Here is a 21,924-nt window from a genome sequence, read left to right as displayed (position 1 = left end):
GACAACTTGACAGTCTCCATGCAGGCAGAATGTGGGCAGGACATGGCTAGGAGGAACTCCCAGCTTCCTTGGAGGCTGCCTGTCCCCAGTGAGGTTGGGGTCTGGGGGTGCGGGGGCAGGGCACAGGCAGAATCCAAACAGACCACAAGAGGACAAGGACGGTTTGACCTCCGTCTAAGCGGCCTAAGAGAACTGACGGGTGCACGGGGCAGACTCTTAAGGTCAAACCCTCGCAGTGGCCCCCGACTGGTGGCCCTCCAGCTTTCTTTTCGAGCAGCTCCAGGTTCTGGCCTCCAGCAGATTTGGGGACACACAGTTGGGGGGGCATAAATAGCACCCACTATAGAACCAGAGTTTCCTGGCTGTGCTAGAATAATGGCCCCCAAAGATGTCCCCATCCTAATCCTGGGAAGCTGGGAGTTTGTGACCTTATATCCTACAAGGGACTCTGCAGGTGTGATGAAGGTCAGGACTCTGAGATGGGAGATGACCCCGGATTATCTAGGCCCCATATATCATAAGGATCCTTGCCATCAGAGAACCTTCCCCAGCTGTGGTCAGAGGGAGCTGTGACTGCAGAAGCAAGATCAGAGAGACGGAACCTTGCTGGCTGTGAAGACTGTGGAGGGGCCACAAGCCAAGGAACGTGGGCACCCCTAGGAACCGGGAAAGGCCAGGAGACGGATTCTTGTCTAGACCTCCTGAAAGAACACAGCACTGCTGACCCTTCGAATTCAGCACAGCGAGACTCATTCTGGACTTTTGACATCAGAAGATAATAAGCTTGTATAGTTTTGAGCCACTGTGTTTGGCAGTAACTTGTTACAGCAGCCGCAGGGGGCTCGCCCAGTGCCATCTCCCTTCTGTAATGTGTTTCCGGCTGACTCTTAACTCTGGATGCAGCCCAGGGAGCCCCCCAGCCAAGCCCCGCCTTCTCAGACCTTCCTCAAGACAGCACTGTCAGCAGACGGCTGGCTTCTCAGAGCCCACGCTTCTGCTGCTCCATCTGCCTGCCTGCATCCTCTGGGCCACGTGCACTGTCCCCTCCTGTTCCTGTGGTAGATGCCGTCCAAGCTCCAGCCCTGGAGGATGGACCTCCAGGGCACGAGACCCTCCCCTGGACTCAAGGCCGCAGGTCAGCAGTGGATCCGGGCCTTTCCTGCTCTGTTGGATTACCCCATCAGTGTACGGGTGTGTGGGGGCCACTGAGCCCCACCTCCTGCCCATTCCTCTCCTCCCCTCCTCGGAAGACCTCTCTCCTGACCCCAATCCACCTGGGCCTCATCCCCACCTCCTGCCCTGACGAGTCTCAGCCACATCAAGACTGGCCTCTGAAAAAAAAAAAAAAAGACTGGCCTCTGTGGCCAAATCCAGCACCAGGGCTCAGTCCCACGTGACCTAGGAGCAGTATTCGGTGGTGAACACCCTAAAATTCTTGAAATTTTGCTCACTGACTTCTGAGACCCAGAGGTCATCATCTGGGTGATAGATAGACCCATTCTGTCATCATCTGTCCTGGGTTTATAGTGACCATCCCCCCTCCAAATTTATATCCAGTGGGAATCTCAGAAAGAAATTTTATTTGGAAAAAGAGTCCTTGTAGACATAATTGGTTAAATTAAGACGAGGTCGTACTGGAGCAGGCTGGGAGTTGATCCAACAATTGGTGCCCTTAAGGGAAGAGAAAACACATACCCAGGGAGAGCCGTGTGAGGGTGGCGCTGAAGCTGGAGTGAAGCGCCTGCAGGCCAAGGAGCGCCAAAGAGCGCTGGCAGCTCAGGACCCTGAGGGGCAGGAAGGCCCCTCCCGGAGCCTCCTGAGGGAGCACAGCCCGACTGACACCCTCATACTCGGTTTCTAGCTTCCAGCACCAAGGGGAGGGATTTCTGCTGCTTTCAGCCTCCCAGTTTGTGGTAGAACAAGCAGCTCCAGGAGGCTAACAGTGCTCCCGACTCTCCATTCCTCTCCTGGGCCCCCAGGACCGGTGGAGGACCACTGGCTGTGACAATTTTCACACAGCCCTTGCATGCCACCTCTGGGCTGACATTTCTACTTCCAGCCATGGCCTCTCTGAACACCAGTCTGACAGCTCCCTGACGTCTTTAGTGTCTCAAAGCCTTTCCCACCTAACATGTCCCCACCAAAACCCTCCCCCAGCCAGCTGCTCCTCCCCGTCCCACACAGTCCAGGAAACAGCATGGCCCTCGGTTCCCCTGCTCTAAGCTCAGAATCAACCTGGACTCTCCTCTCTCTCCTGTTCCACCTCTGATCTGTCCTCCAGGAGGGCCCACACAATTTGTGGGACCACGTGCAAAATGAACACGCCGGCCCTTGTTCAGCAGCCGTGAAGAATCTCAGGATGGTGACAGCAGGGTGTTAAACCAAGGGTGGGCTCTTCTGAGCCTGGGACCTGGGTGACGTCACAGGCCACAGGCCCCTGGAGCTGGCCTGCCACCAGATTTGATTTCAAGGCCCTGCTGTGATCAAAACCCTGAAATGGCTTCCATGCGAAATGGAAGTCCTCCCTGCAGCTCCGAATCCCTACAGGAGTCCTCACTTCTGGTGTCGCTCAGGTCTCTCGCGCCTCACTGGCCTCAGCGTCTTGCTGGCTGGTCCTGTTTCTTCCACGCCGTGGGGCACATCTGCAACCGCCCAGGAGCACCGGCTGGCGGGCATGTGGTGCTTCCATGCCCCTCACCCTGTCCTCACTAGTGGCAGCTGAGTGGTTTTGAACAAGGAAAAGAGCTTTTGCTGAGCTCTACAGCATCAGCCCTGGGATTTCTTTGGAAGGAATGATGCTAAAGCTGAAACTCCAGTACTTTGGCCACCTCATGCGAAGAGTTGACTCATTGGAAAAGACTCTGATGCTGGGAGGGATTGAGGGCAAGAGGAGAAGGGGACGACAGAGGATGGCTGGATGGCATCACCGACTCGATGGACATGAGTTTGGGTGAACTCTGGGAATTGGTGATGGACAGGGAGGCCTGGCGTGCTGCGATTCATGGGGTTGCAAAGAGTCGGACACAACTGAGTGACTGATCTGATCCGACAGCATCAGAGACTTGAAGAACTTCATGAGAAGAGCCAGGGCTCTGTGCAAACCATGGGGGGTTGGGAGGGGGGTGCAGGGAATTGGCCCTCGCCCCTCGAAGAAGCCCACGGAAGCCATCCCCCAGACTCACCTGGACTCCAGGCGGGGCTCACGGGCGAGGTCTTGGGGCCTGAGGTAGTACTGCGCCACGATGACCAGGGCCAGGTAGCAGGCGGCCAGGGTGCCTAGGATGCTAACACACGAGAGAGCACAGTGTCAGGGGGCGGCCGTGGTGAGGCAGCGCCTGGGGAGCCACACAGAGCGGGGTCTCGGTGTCAGCTCGGCCCACACTGGCAAGGGCTCAGGCAAGTTCTTCCTGTCTGGGCCCCAGTTATCTGTAGGATAGGGCAGCAGGAAGGGCGTTCCAGGCAGGGACACCCTCATGCCACGCAGTGGGACCTGCAAGGCTGTCAGCGCTACGGGTGCCCCATCTCTCCAGCAACAGCCACACAGCCCCTGGGATCCGGCATTTAAGCAGCCATGACACAGCGTGCAGAAGGACCAGCTGGAGAGGGCGGGGGGCGCCCGGGGGGCTCTGAGGTCCTACCCGCTGTTTCTCTGCTCCACTTCTCTACACGACAGGGAAAGGTCGGTGGCACACTTGTGTGAAGATTTTTGCCAGACTTTATTTTTTCAAAAGTATATGTGGAGCCTCAGACTGTAAAATGAAAAGTGTGTGTGTGTGTTTGTGTGTGTCTCCGTGCCTGTGTATGTGGGTGCAGAAAAAGCTTGCGATCATTAAGTAACAAAATGGAGGCCCTGTTATTACAGGCAATTTTCTTTTCTGTTTATCTGTATTTTCTATCATGCCCACGAATGACTTTGGTAATTTAACATTTCTTTCCTCTTCTCCCAATGGGAAGAACCATGCTGGCAGCTCCCCTATCCCAGGCGGACAGAAACCACCCCCAAACGCCAGCGAAGGTGGGGACCCAGCCCCAGCCCTCGCCCCCAGGAGGGGTCTGCAGCCCATACCTTGTGTATTTCTGGAAGCCGATCTCCCGTGGCGCGGAGAGGGGCAGGATGACCAGCACGCAGAGCAGCGTCAGGGTGAAGCGCTGGTCAGTGTACCAGGGCTGCGGGACTGGCGGGGTGCTGGGCAGGATGAAGTCCCACACTGCAGAGAGCAAGGGAAGGAGAGGCAGTGAGCCCAGAGAGCCTGCCCCAGGGTGACCCCATTATTAGATGGCCCGAGTGGAGGGGGAGAATTAGGGCGGGGCTGAGCTAGCCGCTTCTGCTCCACACCACACAGGCTGCGGGCCCTTGGGGGTACCTGGCTGAGGGCTGGAGGGGCCTCAATGGCTGTGCTCACCCAGGGTGCCTGGTGGGGACACTTGGGCTCAGCACACCCACCTCCTCACCAGCAGACCCCTCAAAGGACTAGTCCTTAGCAGCTTGGGGCCCTGAGCCAAAGGAGGGAGGTGTTGTCCTCTTAAAGGCCAGGCCTGGAACTGGCACTGGCCCCTCTGCCATCCTCTGCCAGTCAAGCATCTCCGAGCCCACTCTAATTGGTGGGGGACACAGACCCCATCAACCTCTCAGGGAAAGGTATCTGAGAAACTGGGACCGGTTTATTCTGTCTGTCATAGGAAGACAGAGAATTGGGAGCTGATAGAAGGGGCCAGAAAGGTGGTGGAGGGGAGAGCCCAGGAGAGACACAAGGTGGCTTGAGGCCGGAAGCAGAGGGGGTGAGGCGGCCCCGCAGCGCACGGGGTGGGGGTGCCCAGAGCTGATCCTGGCCCACACGGGGTGCTGGTACTGCTGTAAAGGAACCCTTCTAGTTCTCCGCACTTGCTCAATAAAGACAGCGATCAAAAGAAATGACCACTTGACCAGGATGGTTTGTTTCTACTGGAGAGACACATGGACTATTTCCACATTGAGCTCACGGTACAGAGGCCCCCCCTTCAGAGGAAGGTAGGCTCTTGTGGCCAGAGAGGCCAAGGGAATGAATGCACGCACCCAGAGATGCACAGAGATCTCCACGAGTAACAGGCCCACATGGCCTGGGTTGGGGTGCAAGCTCTTCTTATCCATATGTATGGATTCCTGAAGCCAGGAGAGCTGCCTCTGCCAACTAGGCCACCCAGCTCCTTCCTGAGCCCTCGCTTTCCAGGCCATTCACCATTATTTACGGTCATTTTCACTTGATGAATCCAATGACTCTGTAAAACAGCCCTGACCTCTAATGATCCTTCAATCCAAGAAACCTGGTCTTGCCTTCAGAAAGACATTCCAACATATCGACCCAAGAAGCATAAAAGTGATGCGTCTTCGCACCAGTCGATATGCCCAGAGTAGGCTTGGCCTGTGTCCTCATCAACGCGATAATCCCTCCAGGGGATCCACCACCTGAGCCTGAAACCTTCCCCAAACGACAGATCCTAGGAATCCTTCTCAACCTCAAAATCTTACTCAACTCCACACTCCCTCAGATCCACCTCAACACTGCACCCCTTCAGAATCCTTCTGAACGCAGAAGCCACCCACATCCTTCTCAACACAACAGCCCCTAGAATCCTTCTCACACAGTAGCCCTGAGGATCCGTCTAAGCCACAACACCTCAGAACCTTCCCAAAATGGCAGTCCCTCAGAATCCTTCCAAACACTGAAGGCCCTCAATATCTTTCTCAACAAGGCAATTCAGAATCCTCCTCAACACAGCAGCTCTTCAAAATCATTTTCATCATAGCAGCCCTCAGAATCATCCTCAGCATCTCAGAATTCTTACCAACATGGCATGCTTCAGAATCATTCTTAGCAAAACAGTCCCTCAGACCCTTCCCAAAACAGCGGGCTCCCACAATCCTTCTCAACATGGAGCACCTCCAAACCGTACTCAACACAACACTACCTCAAATACTCTTCAACCCTGAACCCTCTCCGAATCCTTCTCAACATAGCAGCCCCTAAGATTCTTTTAAACAGAGGCCATCAGAATCTGTCTCATCATGCAGCTCTTCTGATGCTTCTTAAAGTGGCAGCCCCGAAGATACTTCTCAACACAAGAGCCCTCAGAATCCTTCTGACACAGCAGCCACTCAGAATTCTCAACACAGCAATCCCTAAAACCTTCTCAAAATGACAGCCCCTCAGAATCCATCTAAACACAGCAGCCCCTAAGAATCCTTCCCAACACAACAGGCCCTCAGATCCTTCTCAACTCATAATCCACACAGATACTCCTCAACACACCAGCACTTCAGAATTCTTACCAACATGGCATGCCTCAGAATTATTCTCAACACAAAAGGCCCTCAGGTGCTTCCCAACACAGCAGGTCCTCAGAATCTTTGTCAACATGGAGCACCTCAAAATCTTACTCAACATGACACTACCTCAGAATCCTCCTGAACACCACAGCCCCTCAGATTCTTGACAACACAAAAGCCTTCAGAATCCTTTTGACATGGCCACCATTCAGAATCGTTCCCAACACTGCAGCAGCTAAGATTCTTCCTAATCTGGTGGCACCTAATAGATGGGGAAACAGTGTCAGACTTTATTTTTTTGGGCTCCAAAATCACTGCAGATGGTGATTGCAGCCATGAAATTAAAAGACGCTTACGCCTTGGAAGGAAAGTTACGACCAACCTAGATAGCATATTCAAAAGCAGAGACATTACTTTGCCAACAAAGGTCCATCTAGTCAAGGCTATGGTTTTTCCAGTGGTCATGTATGGATGTGAGAGTTGGACTGTGAAGAAAGCTGAGTGCCGAAGAATTGATGCTTTTGAACTGTGGTGTTGGAGAAGACTCTTGAGAGTCCCTTGGACTGCAAGGAGATCCAACCAGTCCATCCTAAAGGAGATCAGTCCTGGGTGTTCTTTGGAAGGAATGATGCTGAAGCTGAAACTCCAATACTTTGGCCACCTCATGCAAAGAGTTAACTCATTGGAAAATACTCTGATGCTTGAAGGGATTGGGGGCAGGAGGAGAAGGGGACGACAGAGGATGAGATGGCTAGATGGCATCACTGACTTGATGGACATGAGTCTGAGTGAACTCCGGGAGTTGGTGATGGACAGGGAGGCCTGGTGTGCTACAATTCATGGGGTCGCAAAGAGTTGGACACAACTGAGCTGAACTGAATATTCTTCTCAGCACTGAGGCTCTCACAATCTTTCTTACACAGCGGCCTTGAGAATCCTTCCCAACACGGCAGCCCTTCAGGATCCTTCTCAACAGGACAACCACTCAGAATCTTCTCAACACAGCAGCTTCTGAGAATCCTCCAAAACTCGGCACCCCCCAAAATTCTTCTCAATATGGAGGCCCTCAGAATCCTTCCCAACACTATAGCACCTCAGAATCCTTCTGAACACAGAAGCCCACCAGATCCTTCTCAAAACCACAGCCTCTATAATTGTTCTCACATGGTAGCCCTCAGTTCAGTTCAGTTGCTCAGTCATGTCCAACTCTTTGTGACCCCATGAATTGCAGCACACCAGGCCTCCCTGTCCATCACCAACTCCCGGAGTCCACCCAAACCCATGTCCATTGTGTCGGTGATGCCATCCAACCATCTCATCCTCCGTCATCCCCTTCTCCTCCTGTCTTCAATCTTTCCCAGCATCAGGGTCTTTTCAAATGAGTCAGCTCTTTGCATCAGGTGGCCAAAGTATTGGAGTTTCAGCTTCAGCATCAGTCCTTCCAGTGAACACCCAGGACTGATTTCCCTTAGGATTGACTGGTTGGATCTCCTTGCAGTCCAAGGGACTCTCAAGAGTCTTCTCCAACACCACAGTTCAAAAGCATCAATTCTTTGGTGCTCAGCTTTCTTCACAGTCCAACTCTCACATCCATACATGACCACTGGAGAAACCATAGCTTTGACTAGACCTCAAGATCCATCTAAACCACAGCACCTCAGAACCTTGCCAACATGGCAGTCCCAGAGAATGCTTCCAAACACTGCAAACTCTCACTATCCTTCTCAACATGGCAGCCCCTCAAAATCATTTTTAACATGGCAGCACCTTTGAATCCTTCTGAACACAGCAGCCCTCAGATCCTTCTCAACGTGGCAGCCAGTGAGAATCCTCTAAAGTACGGCAGCCCCAAGTTTCTTTTCAACACTGAGGCCTGTAGAATCCATGTGAACACTGTAGCCCCTTAGAATGCTTCCCTATACAACGGCACCTCAGAAGCCTTTTTAGGATGGCAGCACCACAAATCCTCCTCAACACAGGCTGCTTGTGCTTAGTCGTTCGGTCGTGTCTGACTCTTTGCGACCCTTTGGAGGCAGCCCACCAGGCTTCTCTGTCCTTGGGATTTTTCAGGCAGACACTGGGGTGGGTTGCCAATTCCTTCTCCACACAGTAGTCTCCCCAAACTATTCTCAACACAGTAGCCTTTCATATTCTCAATACAGCACCCTCAGAATCCTTCCAAACACTGAGGCCCTCAGAACACTTCTCAACAAGGTAGCGGCTCAGAATCCTCAACATGGCAGCCGCTCAATATCATTTTCAACATGACAGCCTCTCAAAATCTTCTGAACATAGCAGCCCTCCTATCCTTTTCCACACAGCAGCCCCTGAGAATCCTCCAAAGGATGGCAGCTTCTAAGATTCTTCTCAACATTTTGAGGCCCCCAGAATCCTTCTAAACACAGCAGCCACTCAGAATTCTTCTCAATAATGCAGCACTTCAGAATCCTCCTCAACAGGACAGGCAGGTACAATCCTTCTCAACTCGGCAGCCCCTCAGGTCCTCCACAATAGAGCAGCTTCTGAGAATGCTGCTCAACACACATTCCTCAGGATATTTTGCAACTTGGCAGGCCATCAGAATCCTTCTTAATACAACACCCCTCAGATCCTTTCCCAATACAGCAGCTTTCATTAACATGGAAGCCCCTCAAAGTCCTTCTGAACACAGCAGCCCCTAAGAATCCTTCCTAACACATAGCAGCCCCTCAGATCATTCTCAACACATAATCCAGTCAGATCCTCCTCAACACAGCAGCACCTCAGAAGGCTTACCAACACAACATACCTCAGAATCATCGTCAACACAATAGCCACTCATATCCTTTCCACTGCAGCAGGCTCTCAGAATCGTTTACAACAGAGAGCACCTAAAATCTTACTCAACATGACACTACCTCAGAATCCTCCTCAATACAGCAGCCCATCAGATTCTTCACACCACAAAAGCCCTCAGAATCTTTTTGACATGGCAGCCTTTCAGAATCATTCTCACCACCACAGCTGCTAAGATTCTTCCCAACATGGCAGCCCCTAAAATTCTTCTCAATACTGAGGCCCTCAGAATCCTTCTGACAAAGCAACCCATGAGGAAGTCCTTCAGGATCCTTCTCAGTAGAACAGCCACTCGAAATCCTTCTCAACACCACATCTCCTCAGATCCTTCCCAATATGGCAGCCCACAGAATCCTTCCAAATACTACAGCCACTCAGTGTCCTTCTCAACAAACCAGCCCATCAGAATCTTCTCAACACAGCAGCTTCTGAGAATCCTCTAAAACACAGCAGCCCCTAAAAATTCTTCTCAACAGAAAGGCCCTCAGAATACTTCCCAATATTCTGAGGAATAACTCCTCAGAATCCTTCTCAACACAGCAGTCCTTCAGAACTCTTCCCAAACAGGTAGTTCCTCAGAATCCTTCCCATCACAGAAGCTCCTCAGAAACTACTCTATGCAGCAGTCCCTCACTTCCTTCCCTAGGAAGAGCCATCCAGAATCCTCAACACATCCACCTGTCAAATCATTTTCAACATGGCAGCACCTCAGATCCTTCCCAATGCTGTAGCCCTTCAGCAGCCTCTGAACACAGAAATCAAAACCATCAGAACATCTCTACATGGCAGCCCCTAACACTCTTCTCAACGTGGAGGCCCTCAGAATGCTTCCCAACACATAGCTCCTCATGAGCCTTTCCAACATGGCAACCCTCAGGATCCTTCCCAACACGCAGCCCCTCAAAATCATTTTCAACATGGCAGCCCCTCACAATCTCCCTTTTGAACAAAGCAGCTCCTCCTATCCTTCTCAACATGGCAGCCTGTGAGAATCCTCCAAAGTACAGCACCCACTAAGATTCTTTTTAACACTGCAGGCTCTCAGAACACTTCTTAACAATACAGCAGCTCAGAATCCTTCTTAAAAAAAAAAAAAGAATCCTTCTTAACATGCAGCCCCTCAAAATCATTTTCAACATGGCAGCATTTCAGAATCTTCTGAATACAGCAGTCCTCATATCCTTCTGAGAATTCTCTAAAGGATGGCAGCCTCTAAGATCCCTCTTAACACGGAGGCCCTCAGAATCCTTCTAAACATGGCGGCTCATTACAATCATTCTAAACATGGCAGAATCTCAGATTCATCTCAATACGGCAGAACCTCAGAATCCTCAACACAGCAGCCACACAGAACACTTCTCAGTCCAGCAGCCCCAAATCCTTCTCAACACGGCAGCCCTTCACATCCTTCCAACACAGCAGCCACTCAGATTTATTCTCAATAAGGCAGCACCTCAGAATCCTCCTCAATATGGCAACTCTTCAGAATCCATCTCAATACTGCATCCTCTCAGAATCCTCTACAAAAGCCCCTCATATCCTTCCCAGGGAGGCAGCTACTCAGAATCCTCAGCACAGCAGCCCCTCAGAATCCTTCTCAACACAGCAACTCCACAGAACATTTTCAATGTGGCAGCCCCTCAGAATTATGTTCAACATGGCAGCACCTCAGAATGCTTGTCAACACAACCAGGTCTCAGATCCTTCCCAACACAGCAACCCCTAAGAATCTTCAAAACATGGAGGTTCAGAGAATCCTTCTCAACAGATCAGCCCCTCCTCAACATGGCAGCACATGAGATTCTTATCAACACAAAAGCCCTCACGATCTTTTTCACACAGCAGCCACTCAGAATTCTCATCATGACAGCAGATCAGGATGCTCCTCAATATAGCAGCCCATCAGGGTTATTTTCTACATAGCAGTCCCTTAGAATCCTTCCCCAAACTGCAGGCGCTCAGAATCTTTCCCAACACAGCAGTCCCTCAGAATCCTTCTCAACATGGCAGCCCCTAAGAATCTCATCAACACAGAAATCCTCACAATCCATTTGACACAGTGGGTCCCTTCAGTTCAGTTCAGTCGCTCGGTCATGTCTGACTCTTTGCAACCCCATGAATCGCAACACATCAGGCCTCCCTGTCCATCATCAACTCTTGGAGTTTACTCAAACTCATGTGCATCGAGTCAGTGATGCCATCCAGCCACCTCATCCTCTGTTGTCCCCTTCTCCTCCTGCCCCCAATCCCTCCCAGCATCAGAGTCTTTTCCAATCAGTCAACTCTTCGCATGAGGTGGCCAAAATATTGGAGTTTCAGCTTTAGCATCAGTCCTTCCAATGAACACCTAGGGCTGATCTCCCTTAGGACGGACTGGTTGGATCTCCTTGCAGTCCAAGGGACTCTCAAGGGTCCCTTACATCCTTCCAAACACAGCAGAAACTCAGAAACCTTTTCAACAAGGCAGCACTTCAGATCCTTTCCAATGCTGCAACCCCTTAGAATCATTCTGAACAGAAGTCCCCCAGATTCTTCTCAACAAGCATTCCCAAATATTCTGCTCCACATGGAGACTCTAAGAATCTTTCTTAACACAGCAGCCCCTAAGATTATTCTAAACACAGAGGCCATCAGAATCCATCTTGCCAGGCAGCCCTTTTGTTACTTCTTAAGATGGCAACCCCTAAAATACTTCTCAAAATAAAAGCCCTCAGACACCTGACATGGCAGCCTATCAGAATCCTTCCCAACGTGGGAGCCACTCAGAATTCGCATCAACACAGCAGTGGCTAAGACTCTTCTCAACATGGCAGCCCCTAGAATTCTTCTCAAAATGACAGCCCACAGGAATCCACCTGAACACAGCAGCCCCTAAGAATCCTTCCCAACACAGCAGGCCCTCAGAATTGTTTTCAACAGGGAGCACCTCAAAATCTTACTCAACATGACACTACCTCAGAAGAGCCCTCAAGAGCCCTCTCTGATTCTTTACAACTCAAAATCCCTCACAATTCTTTTGACATGGCAGCCCTTCAGAATCATTCCCACCACTGCAGCAGCTAAGATTATTCCCATCATGGCAGCGTCTAAGATTCTCCTCAACTCTTGAGGCCCTCAGAATCCTTCTGACACAGCACCCATGAGAATCCTTCCCAACACAGCAGTTCCCTCAGGATCCTTCTCAAAGGATGGTCACTCAGAATCCTGTCAACACCATCTACTCAGATCCTTCACAATATGGCAGCCCCATACAATCTTTTCAAACACTATAGGTCCTATCGTCCTTCTCAACACAATAGCTTCTGAGAATCCTCCAAAACATAGCAATCCCTAAAATTCTTCTGAACATGAAGATACTCCACATCCTTCTCAACATGGCAGCCCATCAGAACTCTTCCCAAACAGGCCATGCCTCAGAAACTGTCCCAACACAGCAGCACATAATCCTTCTCAGTATGGTAGCATCTGAGATCCTTTGCATCTTTAATAATTGGGCTTCCCTCGTAGCTCAGTCGGTAAAGAATCTGCCTGCAATGCAGGAGACCCAGGTTTGATTCTTGGGTTGGGAAGATCCCCTGGAGAAGGAAATGACAACCCACTTCAGTATTCTTTCCTGGAGAATCCCATGGACAGAGGAGCCTGGCAGGCTACAGTCCATGGGGTCACAACAGTCGGACACGACTCAGTGACTAAACCACCACCACCACCACTCAAAACCCTCATCAATTCGGCAGCCTCTCGAGGATCCATCTGAACACCAGAGCCCCTCAAAATCCTTCTGAACATGGCAGCACCTAAGATCCTTCTCTGGAGAAGGAAATGGCAACCCACTCCAGTGTTCTTGCCTGGAGAATCCCAGGGACAGGGAACCCTGGTGGGCTGCCATCTATGGGGTCGCACAGAGTCGGACACGACTGAAGCGACTTAGCAGCAGCAACAGCAGCAAGATCCTTCTCTACATCACAGCTCTTGAGAATCCTCCAAAACACAGCACCTCCTAAGACTCTTCTCAACATCGAGGCCCTTAATATACTTCCAGCATGGCAGCGCCTACAATTCTTCTCAACATGGAGCCCCTAGAATCATTCTCACATGGTAGCCCTTCAGATACTCCTCAAAATGGCAGCCCCTCAGGTCCTTGGTAAATGGTAGTTGCTAACATTCTTCTCAATACTACATCCTACACTACATTGAGAATTGTTCCCAATGACGCAGCCCCTCAGGTCCTTCTGAACACTGCAGGCCCTCAGTATCCTTCTCAACAAGGCAGCCCCTTAGAATCCTCTCAAGTACGGCAGCCCCTAAGATTCAACACTGAGGCCCCTCAGAATTCTTGTGAACATTGCGGCACCTCAGAATCCTTCCCAACACTGAAGCACCATAGAACTTTCTCAGCATGGCACACCACAAATCCTCCTCAAAACAGTGGTCCCCCAAAATTCTTCTCAACACAGTAGCCCTTCAGATCCTTCTCAACACTGCACCCTCAGAATCCTTCCATACACTGCAGGCCTTCAGAACTCTTCTCAATAAGGCAGCAGCTCAGAATCCTCCTCAACATGGGAGCCCTTCAAACTCATTTCAACGTGGCAGTCTTTCAGGATCTTCTGAGAACAGTAGCCCTCCTATCCTTCTCAACACAGCAGGCCCTGAGAATCCTCCAAAGGATGGCTACCTCTAAGATTCTTGTCAACATTTTGAGGACCCTGCTGCTGCTGCTAAGTCGCTTCAGTCGTGTCCGACTCTGTGCGACCCCATAGACGGCAGCCCACCAGGCTCCCCCATCCCTGGGATTCTCCAGGCAAGAACACCGGAGTGGGTTGCCATTTCCTTCTCCAATGCGTGAAAGTGAAGTCGCTCAGTCGTGTCCGACTCTTAGCGACCCCATGGACTGCAATCCACCAGGCTCCTCCGTCCATGGGATATTCCAGTCAAGAGTACTGGAGTGGGGTGCCATTGCCTTCTCCCTTTGAGGACCCTAGAATCCTTCTAAACACGACAATCTTTTGAAACATGGCAACACCTCAGAATCCTCAACTCAGCAGTCACACAGAATACTTCTCAATCCAGTAGCTCCCCCAAAATCCTTCCCAACATACCAGCATCTCACATCCTTCCAACACAGTAGCCACTTAGAATTCTTCTCAATGAGGCAGCACCTCAGAATCCTCCTCAACAGGACAGGCAGGCATAATCCTTTTCAACTTGGCAGCCCCTCAGATCCTTCCCAACAGGGCAGTCCCTCAGATCCTCCACAAAACAGCAGCTTCTCAGAGTGCTGCTCAACACACATCCCTCAAAATACTTTGAAACATGGCGCACTTTCAGAACCATTGTTAACACTCCTCAGATCCTTTCCAATACAGCTGCCCTCAGAATCCTTCTCAACATGGGAGCACCTCAAAAATTACTCAACATGACACTGCCTCAGATCCTCAACCCTGCACCGTCTCAGAATCCTTCTAAAAATAGCAGGCCCTCAAATCCTCATCAACATGACAGCTCACAAGATTTTTCTTAACACAGAGGTCCTTCCTCTGAATCCATCTCACAGAACAGCCCCTCAGAATTCTCAACATGGAAGCCCCTCAGAATCCTCAACAGAGCAGCACCTAAGAATTATTCCTAACACAGCAGCCACACAGATCCTTCTTAACACGTAACCCACTCAGATCCTCAAAAAAAAACAGCCCTCTCAGATCCTTTCCAACTCAGCAGGCTCTAAGAATCCATCTCAATACAGAGTACCTCAAAAACTTACTCAACACAACATTGCCCAGATCCTCCTCAACTATTCAGTTCAGTTCAGTCGCTCAGTCGTGTCCAATTCTTTGCCACCCCATGGACTGCAGCACACCAGGCCTCCCTGTCCACCACCAACTCCCAGAGTTCACCCAAACTCATGTCCATTGAGTCCGTGATGCCATCCAGCCATCTCATCCTCTGTCGTCCCCTTCTCCTCCTGCCCCCAATCCCTCCCAGCATCAGGGTCTTTTCCAGTGAGTCAACTCTTCACATGAGGTGGCCAAAGTATTGGAGTTTCAGCTTTAGCATCATTCCTTCCAAAGAACACCCAGGACTGATGGACTGGTTGGACCTCCTTGCAGTCCAAGGGACTCTCAAGAGTCTTCTCCAACACCACAGTTCAAAAGCATCAATTCTTTGGCGCTCAGCTTTCTTCACAGTCCAACTCTCACATCCATACATGACCACTGGAAAAACCATAGCCTTGACTAGACAGACCTTGGTTGGCAAAGTAATGTCTCTGCTTTTGAATATGCTATCTAGGTTGGTCATAACTTTCCTTCCAAGGAGCAAGCATCTTTTAATTTCATGGCTGCAATCACCATCTGCAGTGATTTTGGAGCCCAAAAATATAAAGTCTGACACTGTTTCCACTGTTTCCCCATCTATTTCCCATGAAGTGATGGGACCGGATGCCATGATCTTCATTTTCTGAATGTTGAGCTTTAAGCCAACTTTTTCACTCTCTTTCACTTTCATCAAGAGGCTTTTTAGTTCCTCTTCACTTTCTGCCATAAGGGTGGTGTCATCGGCATATCTGAGGTTATTGATATTTCTCCCAGCAATCTTAATTCCAGCTTGTGCTTCTTCCAGCCCAGTGTTTCTCATAATGTACTCTGCATATAAGTTAAATAAGCAGGGTGACAATATACAGCCTTGACGTACTCCTTTTCCTATTTGGAACCAGTCTGTTGTTCAATGTCCAATTCTAACTGTTGCTTCCTGACCTGCATATAGGTTTCTCAAGAGGCAGGTCAGGTGGTCTGGTATTCCCATCCATGCACACCCTCAAAACCCTTTTCAACATGGCAGACCCTAAGTTTCTGCTCCACAGGGAGGCACGAAGATTCTTTCTCCACACAGCAGCTCCTCAGAATACATCTAAATGCAGCATCCCTCAGAATCCTTCTCAACGCAGCAATTCCTCATATCCTTCTCAACGCAGCAGCCCCTAAGATTCTTCTAAACACAGAAGCCATCAGAATCAATCTCACAATGCAACCCTTCTGATTCTAAGCCCCTAAAATCCTTCTCAATACAAAAAGCCCTCAAAATCCTGACATGGCAGCCCCTCAGAATCCTTCCCAAACTGCAGTTGCTAACATTCTTCTCAACATTGCAGGCCCTGAGAATCCTTCTCAACAAGGCAGCACCTCAGATCCCCCTCAGCAAGCCAGCCCTCCCAAATTCTTCTCAATATAGCAGCCCCTCAGAATGCCTCTCACATGGCATCCCTCAGAATACTTCCCAATACTAAAGCCCCTCAAATCCTTCTCAACACAGCACTCCCTCAAATCCTTCCCAATGGGGTAGCTCTCGTGAATTCTCCAAAATACAGCAGCCCCTAAACTTCTTCTCTGGAGAAGGAAATGGCAACCCACTCCAGTGTCGTTGCCTGGAGAATCCCAGGGATGGCGGAGCCTGGTGGGCTGCCGTCTATGGGGTCGCCCAGAGTTGGACACGACTGAAGCGACTTAGCAGCAGCAGCAAACTTCTTCTCAAAACAAGGCCCTCAGAATCTTTCCCAACCCAGCAGCCCCTCAGATCCTTCCCAACACAGAAAGCCCTCAGAATCCTTCTGAACACAGAAGCCCTCCTCCAGATCCTTCTCAACACAACAGCCCCCTAATCCTTCTCACACAATAGCCCTCAGGATCCATCTAAATTGCAGCACATTAGAACCTTTCCAGAATGGCAGTCCCTAGAATCCTTCCAAATACTGCAGGCCCTTTGCATTCATCTCAACAGACAGCACCTCAGAATCCTCCTCAACATGCAGCTCTTCAAAATAATTTTCATCATAGCTGCTCTCAGAATCCTTCCCAACACAGCAGTCCCACAGAATCCTCTCAATATGTCAGCTCACTTCCTTCTCCAAAAGCAACCATTCACAATCCTCAATACAGGCGCCCCTCAAAATCATTTTCAACATAGCAGTCCCTCAGTGTGTTAAATCACTCAGTTGTGTCTGACTCTATCCGACCCACGGACTGTAGCCCACCAGGTTCCTCTGTCCATGGGATTTTCCAGGCAAGACTACTGGAGTGGGTTGCCATTTCCTTCTCTGGGTCTTCCCAACCCAGGGATCAAACTTCAGAAGCATCTCAATATGGCAGCACCTTAGATCCTTCCCAATGCTGTAGCCATTCAAAAAATGTTCTGAATACAGAAGTCCCTCAGAACCATCTCACTAAGGCAGCCCCTAAGATTCTTCTCAACACAGAGGCCCTCAGAATCCCACCCAACAGGACAGCCCCTAAGATTCTTTTCAGCACTGCATGCCGGCAGAACACTCAACAAGGTAGCAGCTGGGGATTCTCAACATCACAGTCCCTCAGAATCCTTCCCCAAACTTCAGGCATTCAAATCATCCTCAAGAGGAGAATGTGAATCAGCATCTTTTCAATAGGATAGCCCCTCAGAACCCTTCCCAATACTGTAGCACCTCAGAATCCTTCTCAACACAGCAGCCCCTAACAAAGAGGCCATCAGAATCCATCCCACAAGGCAGTCCTTCTGAATTGTCCTCAATATGGCAGCCCCTAAGATACTTCTCAACACAAAAGCCCTCGGAATTCTTGTGACACAACTGACCATCAGAATCCTTCCCAACATGGTAGCCACTAACAATTCTCATCAACACAGAAGTCCCTAAGATTCTTCTCAACACAGCAACCCTTAGAATCCTTCTCAAAATGACAGCCCATAGGAATCCACCTCAACAAAGCAGCATCTAAGAATCCTTCCCAACATGGCAGCTCCTCAGATCGTTCTCAGAATCCTTCTCAACACAGCAGCACCTCAGAATTCTTACCAACATGGCATCCACTCACAAACCTTACCAACAGGGCATGCCTCCGAATCATTCTCAACACAATAGCCACTCAGATTCTTCCCAACACAGCAGGCCCTCAGAATCCTTCTCAACATGAAGCACCTCAAAATCTTACTCAACATGACACTACATCAGAATCCTCCTGAACACCACAGCCCCTCAGATTCTTGACAACACAAAAGCCTTCAGAACCCTTTTGACATGGCCACCCTTCAGAATCGTTTCCACCACTGCATCTACTAAGATTCTTCCCAAGATGGTGGCCCCTAAGATTCTTCTCAACACTGAGGCCGTCAGCATCCTTCTGATACAGCAGGCCTTGAGAATCCTCCCCTTCTCAGGACTGCATCTCCTCAGATCCTTTCCAATATGGCTGCCCCACAGAATCCTCCTGAACACTACAAAAGGCTGTGTCTGAACAAGACACAGCCTACCTCAGCGTCCTCAACAAGGCAGCCTGTCAGAATCATCTTAACACAGAAGCTTTTGAGAATCCTCAGAAGCATGGCAGCCCCTAAAACTATTCTCAACACGGAGGCCCTCAGAATCCTACCCAACACAACAGTACCTCAGATACCTTCTCAACACAGCAGTCCCTCAGAACTCTTCCCAAACAGGCGGTTCCTCCAGATCTGTCCCAACAAAGCAGGCCACAGATCCTTCTCAACATGGCATCCCCTCAGAATCCTCAACACAGCAGCGCCTCAAAGATCCATCTAAACACCCCAGACCCTCAAAATTCTTCTCAACATGGCAGCACCTCAGGTACTTCCTAACATGGCAGCCCCTCAGAATCCTTCTGAACACAGCAGCCCCTAGATCCTTCTCAACACCTCAGCTGCTGAGAATCTGCAAAAAAAACAATCACCTCCTAACATTCTTCTCAACACAGAGGCCCTCAGAATACTTCTCAGCATGGCAGCCCCTAGAATCTTTCTCACCTGGTAGCCCCTCAGAATCCTTCGCAAACTGCAATTGCTACATTCTCCTCAACATGGCCGGCCCTCCAAATCCCTCTCAATACTGCAGCCCCTCAGAATCTTTCCCAACATGGCAGCCCCGGGACCCTTCTCATCACCCAGCCTTCCCAAATTCTTCTCAACATGGCAGACCCACAGATCCTTTGCAACACAGCAGCCCCTCAAGATCCTTGCCTGTGCTACAGCCCACAGACCCTTCTCAACACTGCAGCCCTTTAAAGTCTTCCTCAATTCCACATCCCCTGAGAATCCTTCTCCACACGGCAGCACCTCAGAATTCATCTCCTAAGAGCAGCACCACCAGCCGAGCATAATTGAAACTTGACATGACCTCTCCTGGCCACGGTCAGCAGGGAATCCTTGCACTGATTTACCCACTGAGAGGTTCAGATTTACCAACTTTCATTTTTTTGAGGGATGAGAGCGCTTCCCACAACATGGGAGCTTTTAATTTCCATAACCCCACGTCGGGGGCCTTTTTTTCATGGTTCAAGAGACAGAACAGACAAAACAAACAGTAAAACAGACTGAGATCCATCATATCAGTAATTACATTCCAAGTAAAAGTCTAAAACATTCCAATTAAAACCCAAGACTGTCAAGATGATAAAAAAGCAAGACCCGACCATATGCTGTCTACAAGAAATGCATTTTAAAATTCCAAGCCACGGTTAGGTTCACAGAAAAAGAGTGGGAAGAGAGATTCTGTACCAACGCTAATCTTAAGGACGCTAGAGAGGCTGTATTCATAGAAGAGAAGGCGGATATAATGACAAAGTAATTCAGAGACAAAAATGGAAATTTCATAATAAAAAGGCAATTCACAGTGTGTGCTTAATAACAAGAGTTTCGAAAACCATGAGCAAAACATTCATAGGATTAAAGGGAAAAAGAGACAAATCGGCAATCATAATAAGAGATTTTAACACTTTCTCTCTCAGAACCAAACAGAATAACTAGACTTCCCCACCCCACTGCCCACTCCCCAAAAATCTGCAAAGCCACAGAAGGTCTGGATCATCTTGACATAATGGAGGGTTCTAAAACACTGCACTCAACAACCACACACATCCTTTGAGAGCTCAGTAAGGGACTTGCTTCCCGGGTGGTCCAGTGGTTAGCACTCCATGCTCCCAATGCAGATGGCCCAGGGTTTAATCACCGTTCAGGGAACTAGATCCCACATGCCACAAATAAAGACCCTACCTGTCACAGCGAGGAGCTCACATGCCACCACAAAGACCTGACGCAGCCAAATAAACAAATATTTTTTAAAAAAGAGATCAACAAGACAGACTGCGCCTGAGCCACTGAGTAGGTCTCAAATGCCACAATGACGTGCGTGTGTTCTCTGACCATGATGCATTTGAGGGAGAAACCACAAGCGCATTGAGGAAACCCCCAAATCAGTGGAAACTGAATTGCACAATTCCGAACATCCCAAGGGTCAAAGAAGAAATCGTAGCAAAAATTAGCAAAGGTCTGAACGACATGAAAGTGAAACCAGAACATACCAAAATCAGCAAGACGAAGCCAAAGCAGTACTCAGAGGGAAATTGTTAGTGGGGGACTAGAGGCCAAGGGTGCGTGAGCCCAGAGTCTGCAAGGTCCCAAAACTCAAGGTCTACTGGTTCTCTCTCACCGGGACGTCTTTGCAGTTGGTGCCACCTCTCATGTGGAAAATGAGTCCCCATGGGACACCCCAGCACAGCCCCCTCTCTCTCTGACTTCCGCTATACTAGTAATTACTTCTCCCAGACCTCCCTTCCCTACAATGTTAGGAACTAGGGGTGGTCTCAGCCTCTGCAGCTTGCCCAGGGCCCAGCCCCACGTCCACATCCTGCTCATCCACCAGGAGCCCTGAGCTCCACACAGGGGTCACCTCGACTGCAGCGCAGGTACTCACGCTTCTCCAGCTGGTCGCCGACCACCCTGAGGAAGGCCACGGAGATCATGAGCAGGTTGATGATGAAGCAGGCCTCACACAGCTTGCCGATGGCAGGGCCACACAGCCCTCCGACCACACCTTGGTAGGTGGCCTGGCCGCTGACGGAGGCAGCATAGCCCAGGACAACCAGCCCGCTGATCAGGAAGACCAGGGAGATCTGCCGAACAAGACCGTGGCGCTGGGCATACCCACAGCTGCTCAGCCCACCCCCAGTGAGCCTCAGCTACAGAGGCCATGGCCTGATGAGCCACCAGCCCATTCCCCAAAACCAGAGTTACAAAGCCGGTGGATTCTAGAGGCCACGCTGGTCTAAATCTGTGAATCTGGGATTCACGCCAAACCACACCAGCTGGACAAATGAGGCTTTGGAAACCCGGAGTTTAAATTACTTTCATAAGATCACATGGGTCGTGGGTGGAGAGCCATAAAGCATGGTGGTTAGGAAGCAGGCATGCTGCTGCTGCTTCTAAGTCGCTTCAGTCGTGTCCGACTCTTCGAGACCCCATGGACTGCAGCCTACCAGGCTCCTCCATCCATGGGATTTTCCAGGCAAGAGTATTGGAGTGGGGTGCCATCGCCTTCTCAGAGGAAGCAGGCATACTTGAGTTCAATTCCAACCCTGCCACTCACCCGCTCTGTGGCATGAGGCCAACCATCCATCTGTCTTCCCATCTGTGAAATGGGGATGATACCGTCTACCTTACTGGGGGGTTGTGAAGCATTTGGACTAAACAAAGCACATAATCACTCAGCTCAGTGCCTGGCACGTGGTAACTGCTCAAGACATGACAGCTGGGGACTGCCCTGGGGCCTGTTGGCTCAGACTCTGCGCTCCCCATGCAGGGCCCTGGGAACTGGATCCTACATGCCACAACTACGAGCTCATAGGCCTCAACTAAAGGTGCCACGGGCCACACCTAAGACCCAGGGGAGCCAAATAAATATTTAACAACAACAACAAAAGAAATGGTCGTTGTTTCTCTCCAGACTCCCTCAC

At 50.2% G+C, this 21,924-nt stretch overlaps 1 protein-coding gene across 3 annotated transcripts in view; it reads right to left on the bottom strand.

Moving 5' to 3' along the window:
• Positions 1-21,924, bottom strand: part of SLC38A8 (solute carrier family 38 member 8) — a 49,272-nt gene that overhangs the window by 18,359 nt on the left and 8,989 nt on the right. For all 3 annotated transcript variants that reach the window (XM_070388646.1, XM_070388647.1, XM_005902624.2), the window contains 3 exons: positions 20,886-21,084; positions 4,067-4,208; positions 3,183-3,284 (listed from right to left, as the gene is read on the bottom strand). In XM_070388646.1, coding sequence (XP_070244747.1) covers positions 3,183-3,284; positions 4,067-4,208; positions 20,886-21,084 — 443 coding nt within the window. The remainder of the gene's footprint in view (positions 1-3,182; positions 3,285-4,066; positions 4,209-20,885; positions 21,085-21,924) is intronic.

Source organism: Bos mutus, chromosome 18, assembly GCF_027580195.1.
Source record: "Bos mutus isolate GX-2022 chromosome 18, NWIPB_WYAK_1.1, whole genome shotgun sequence".
NCBI lineage: Eukaryota > Metazoa > Chordata > Mammalia > Artiodactyla > Bovidae > Bos > Bos mutus.
This window is presented reverse-complemented; position numbering and strand designations above follow the sequence as displayed.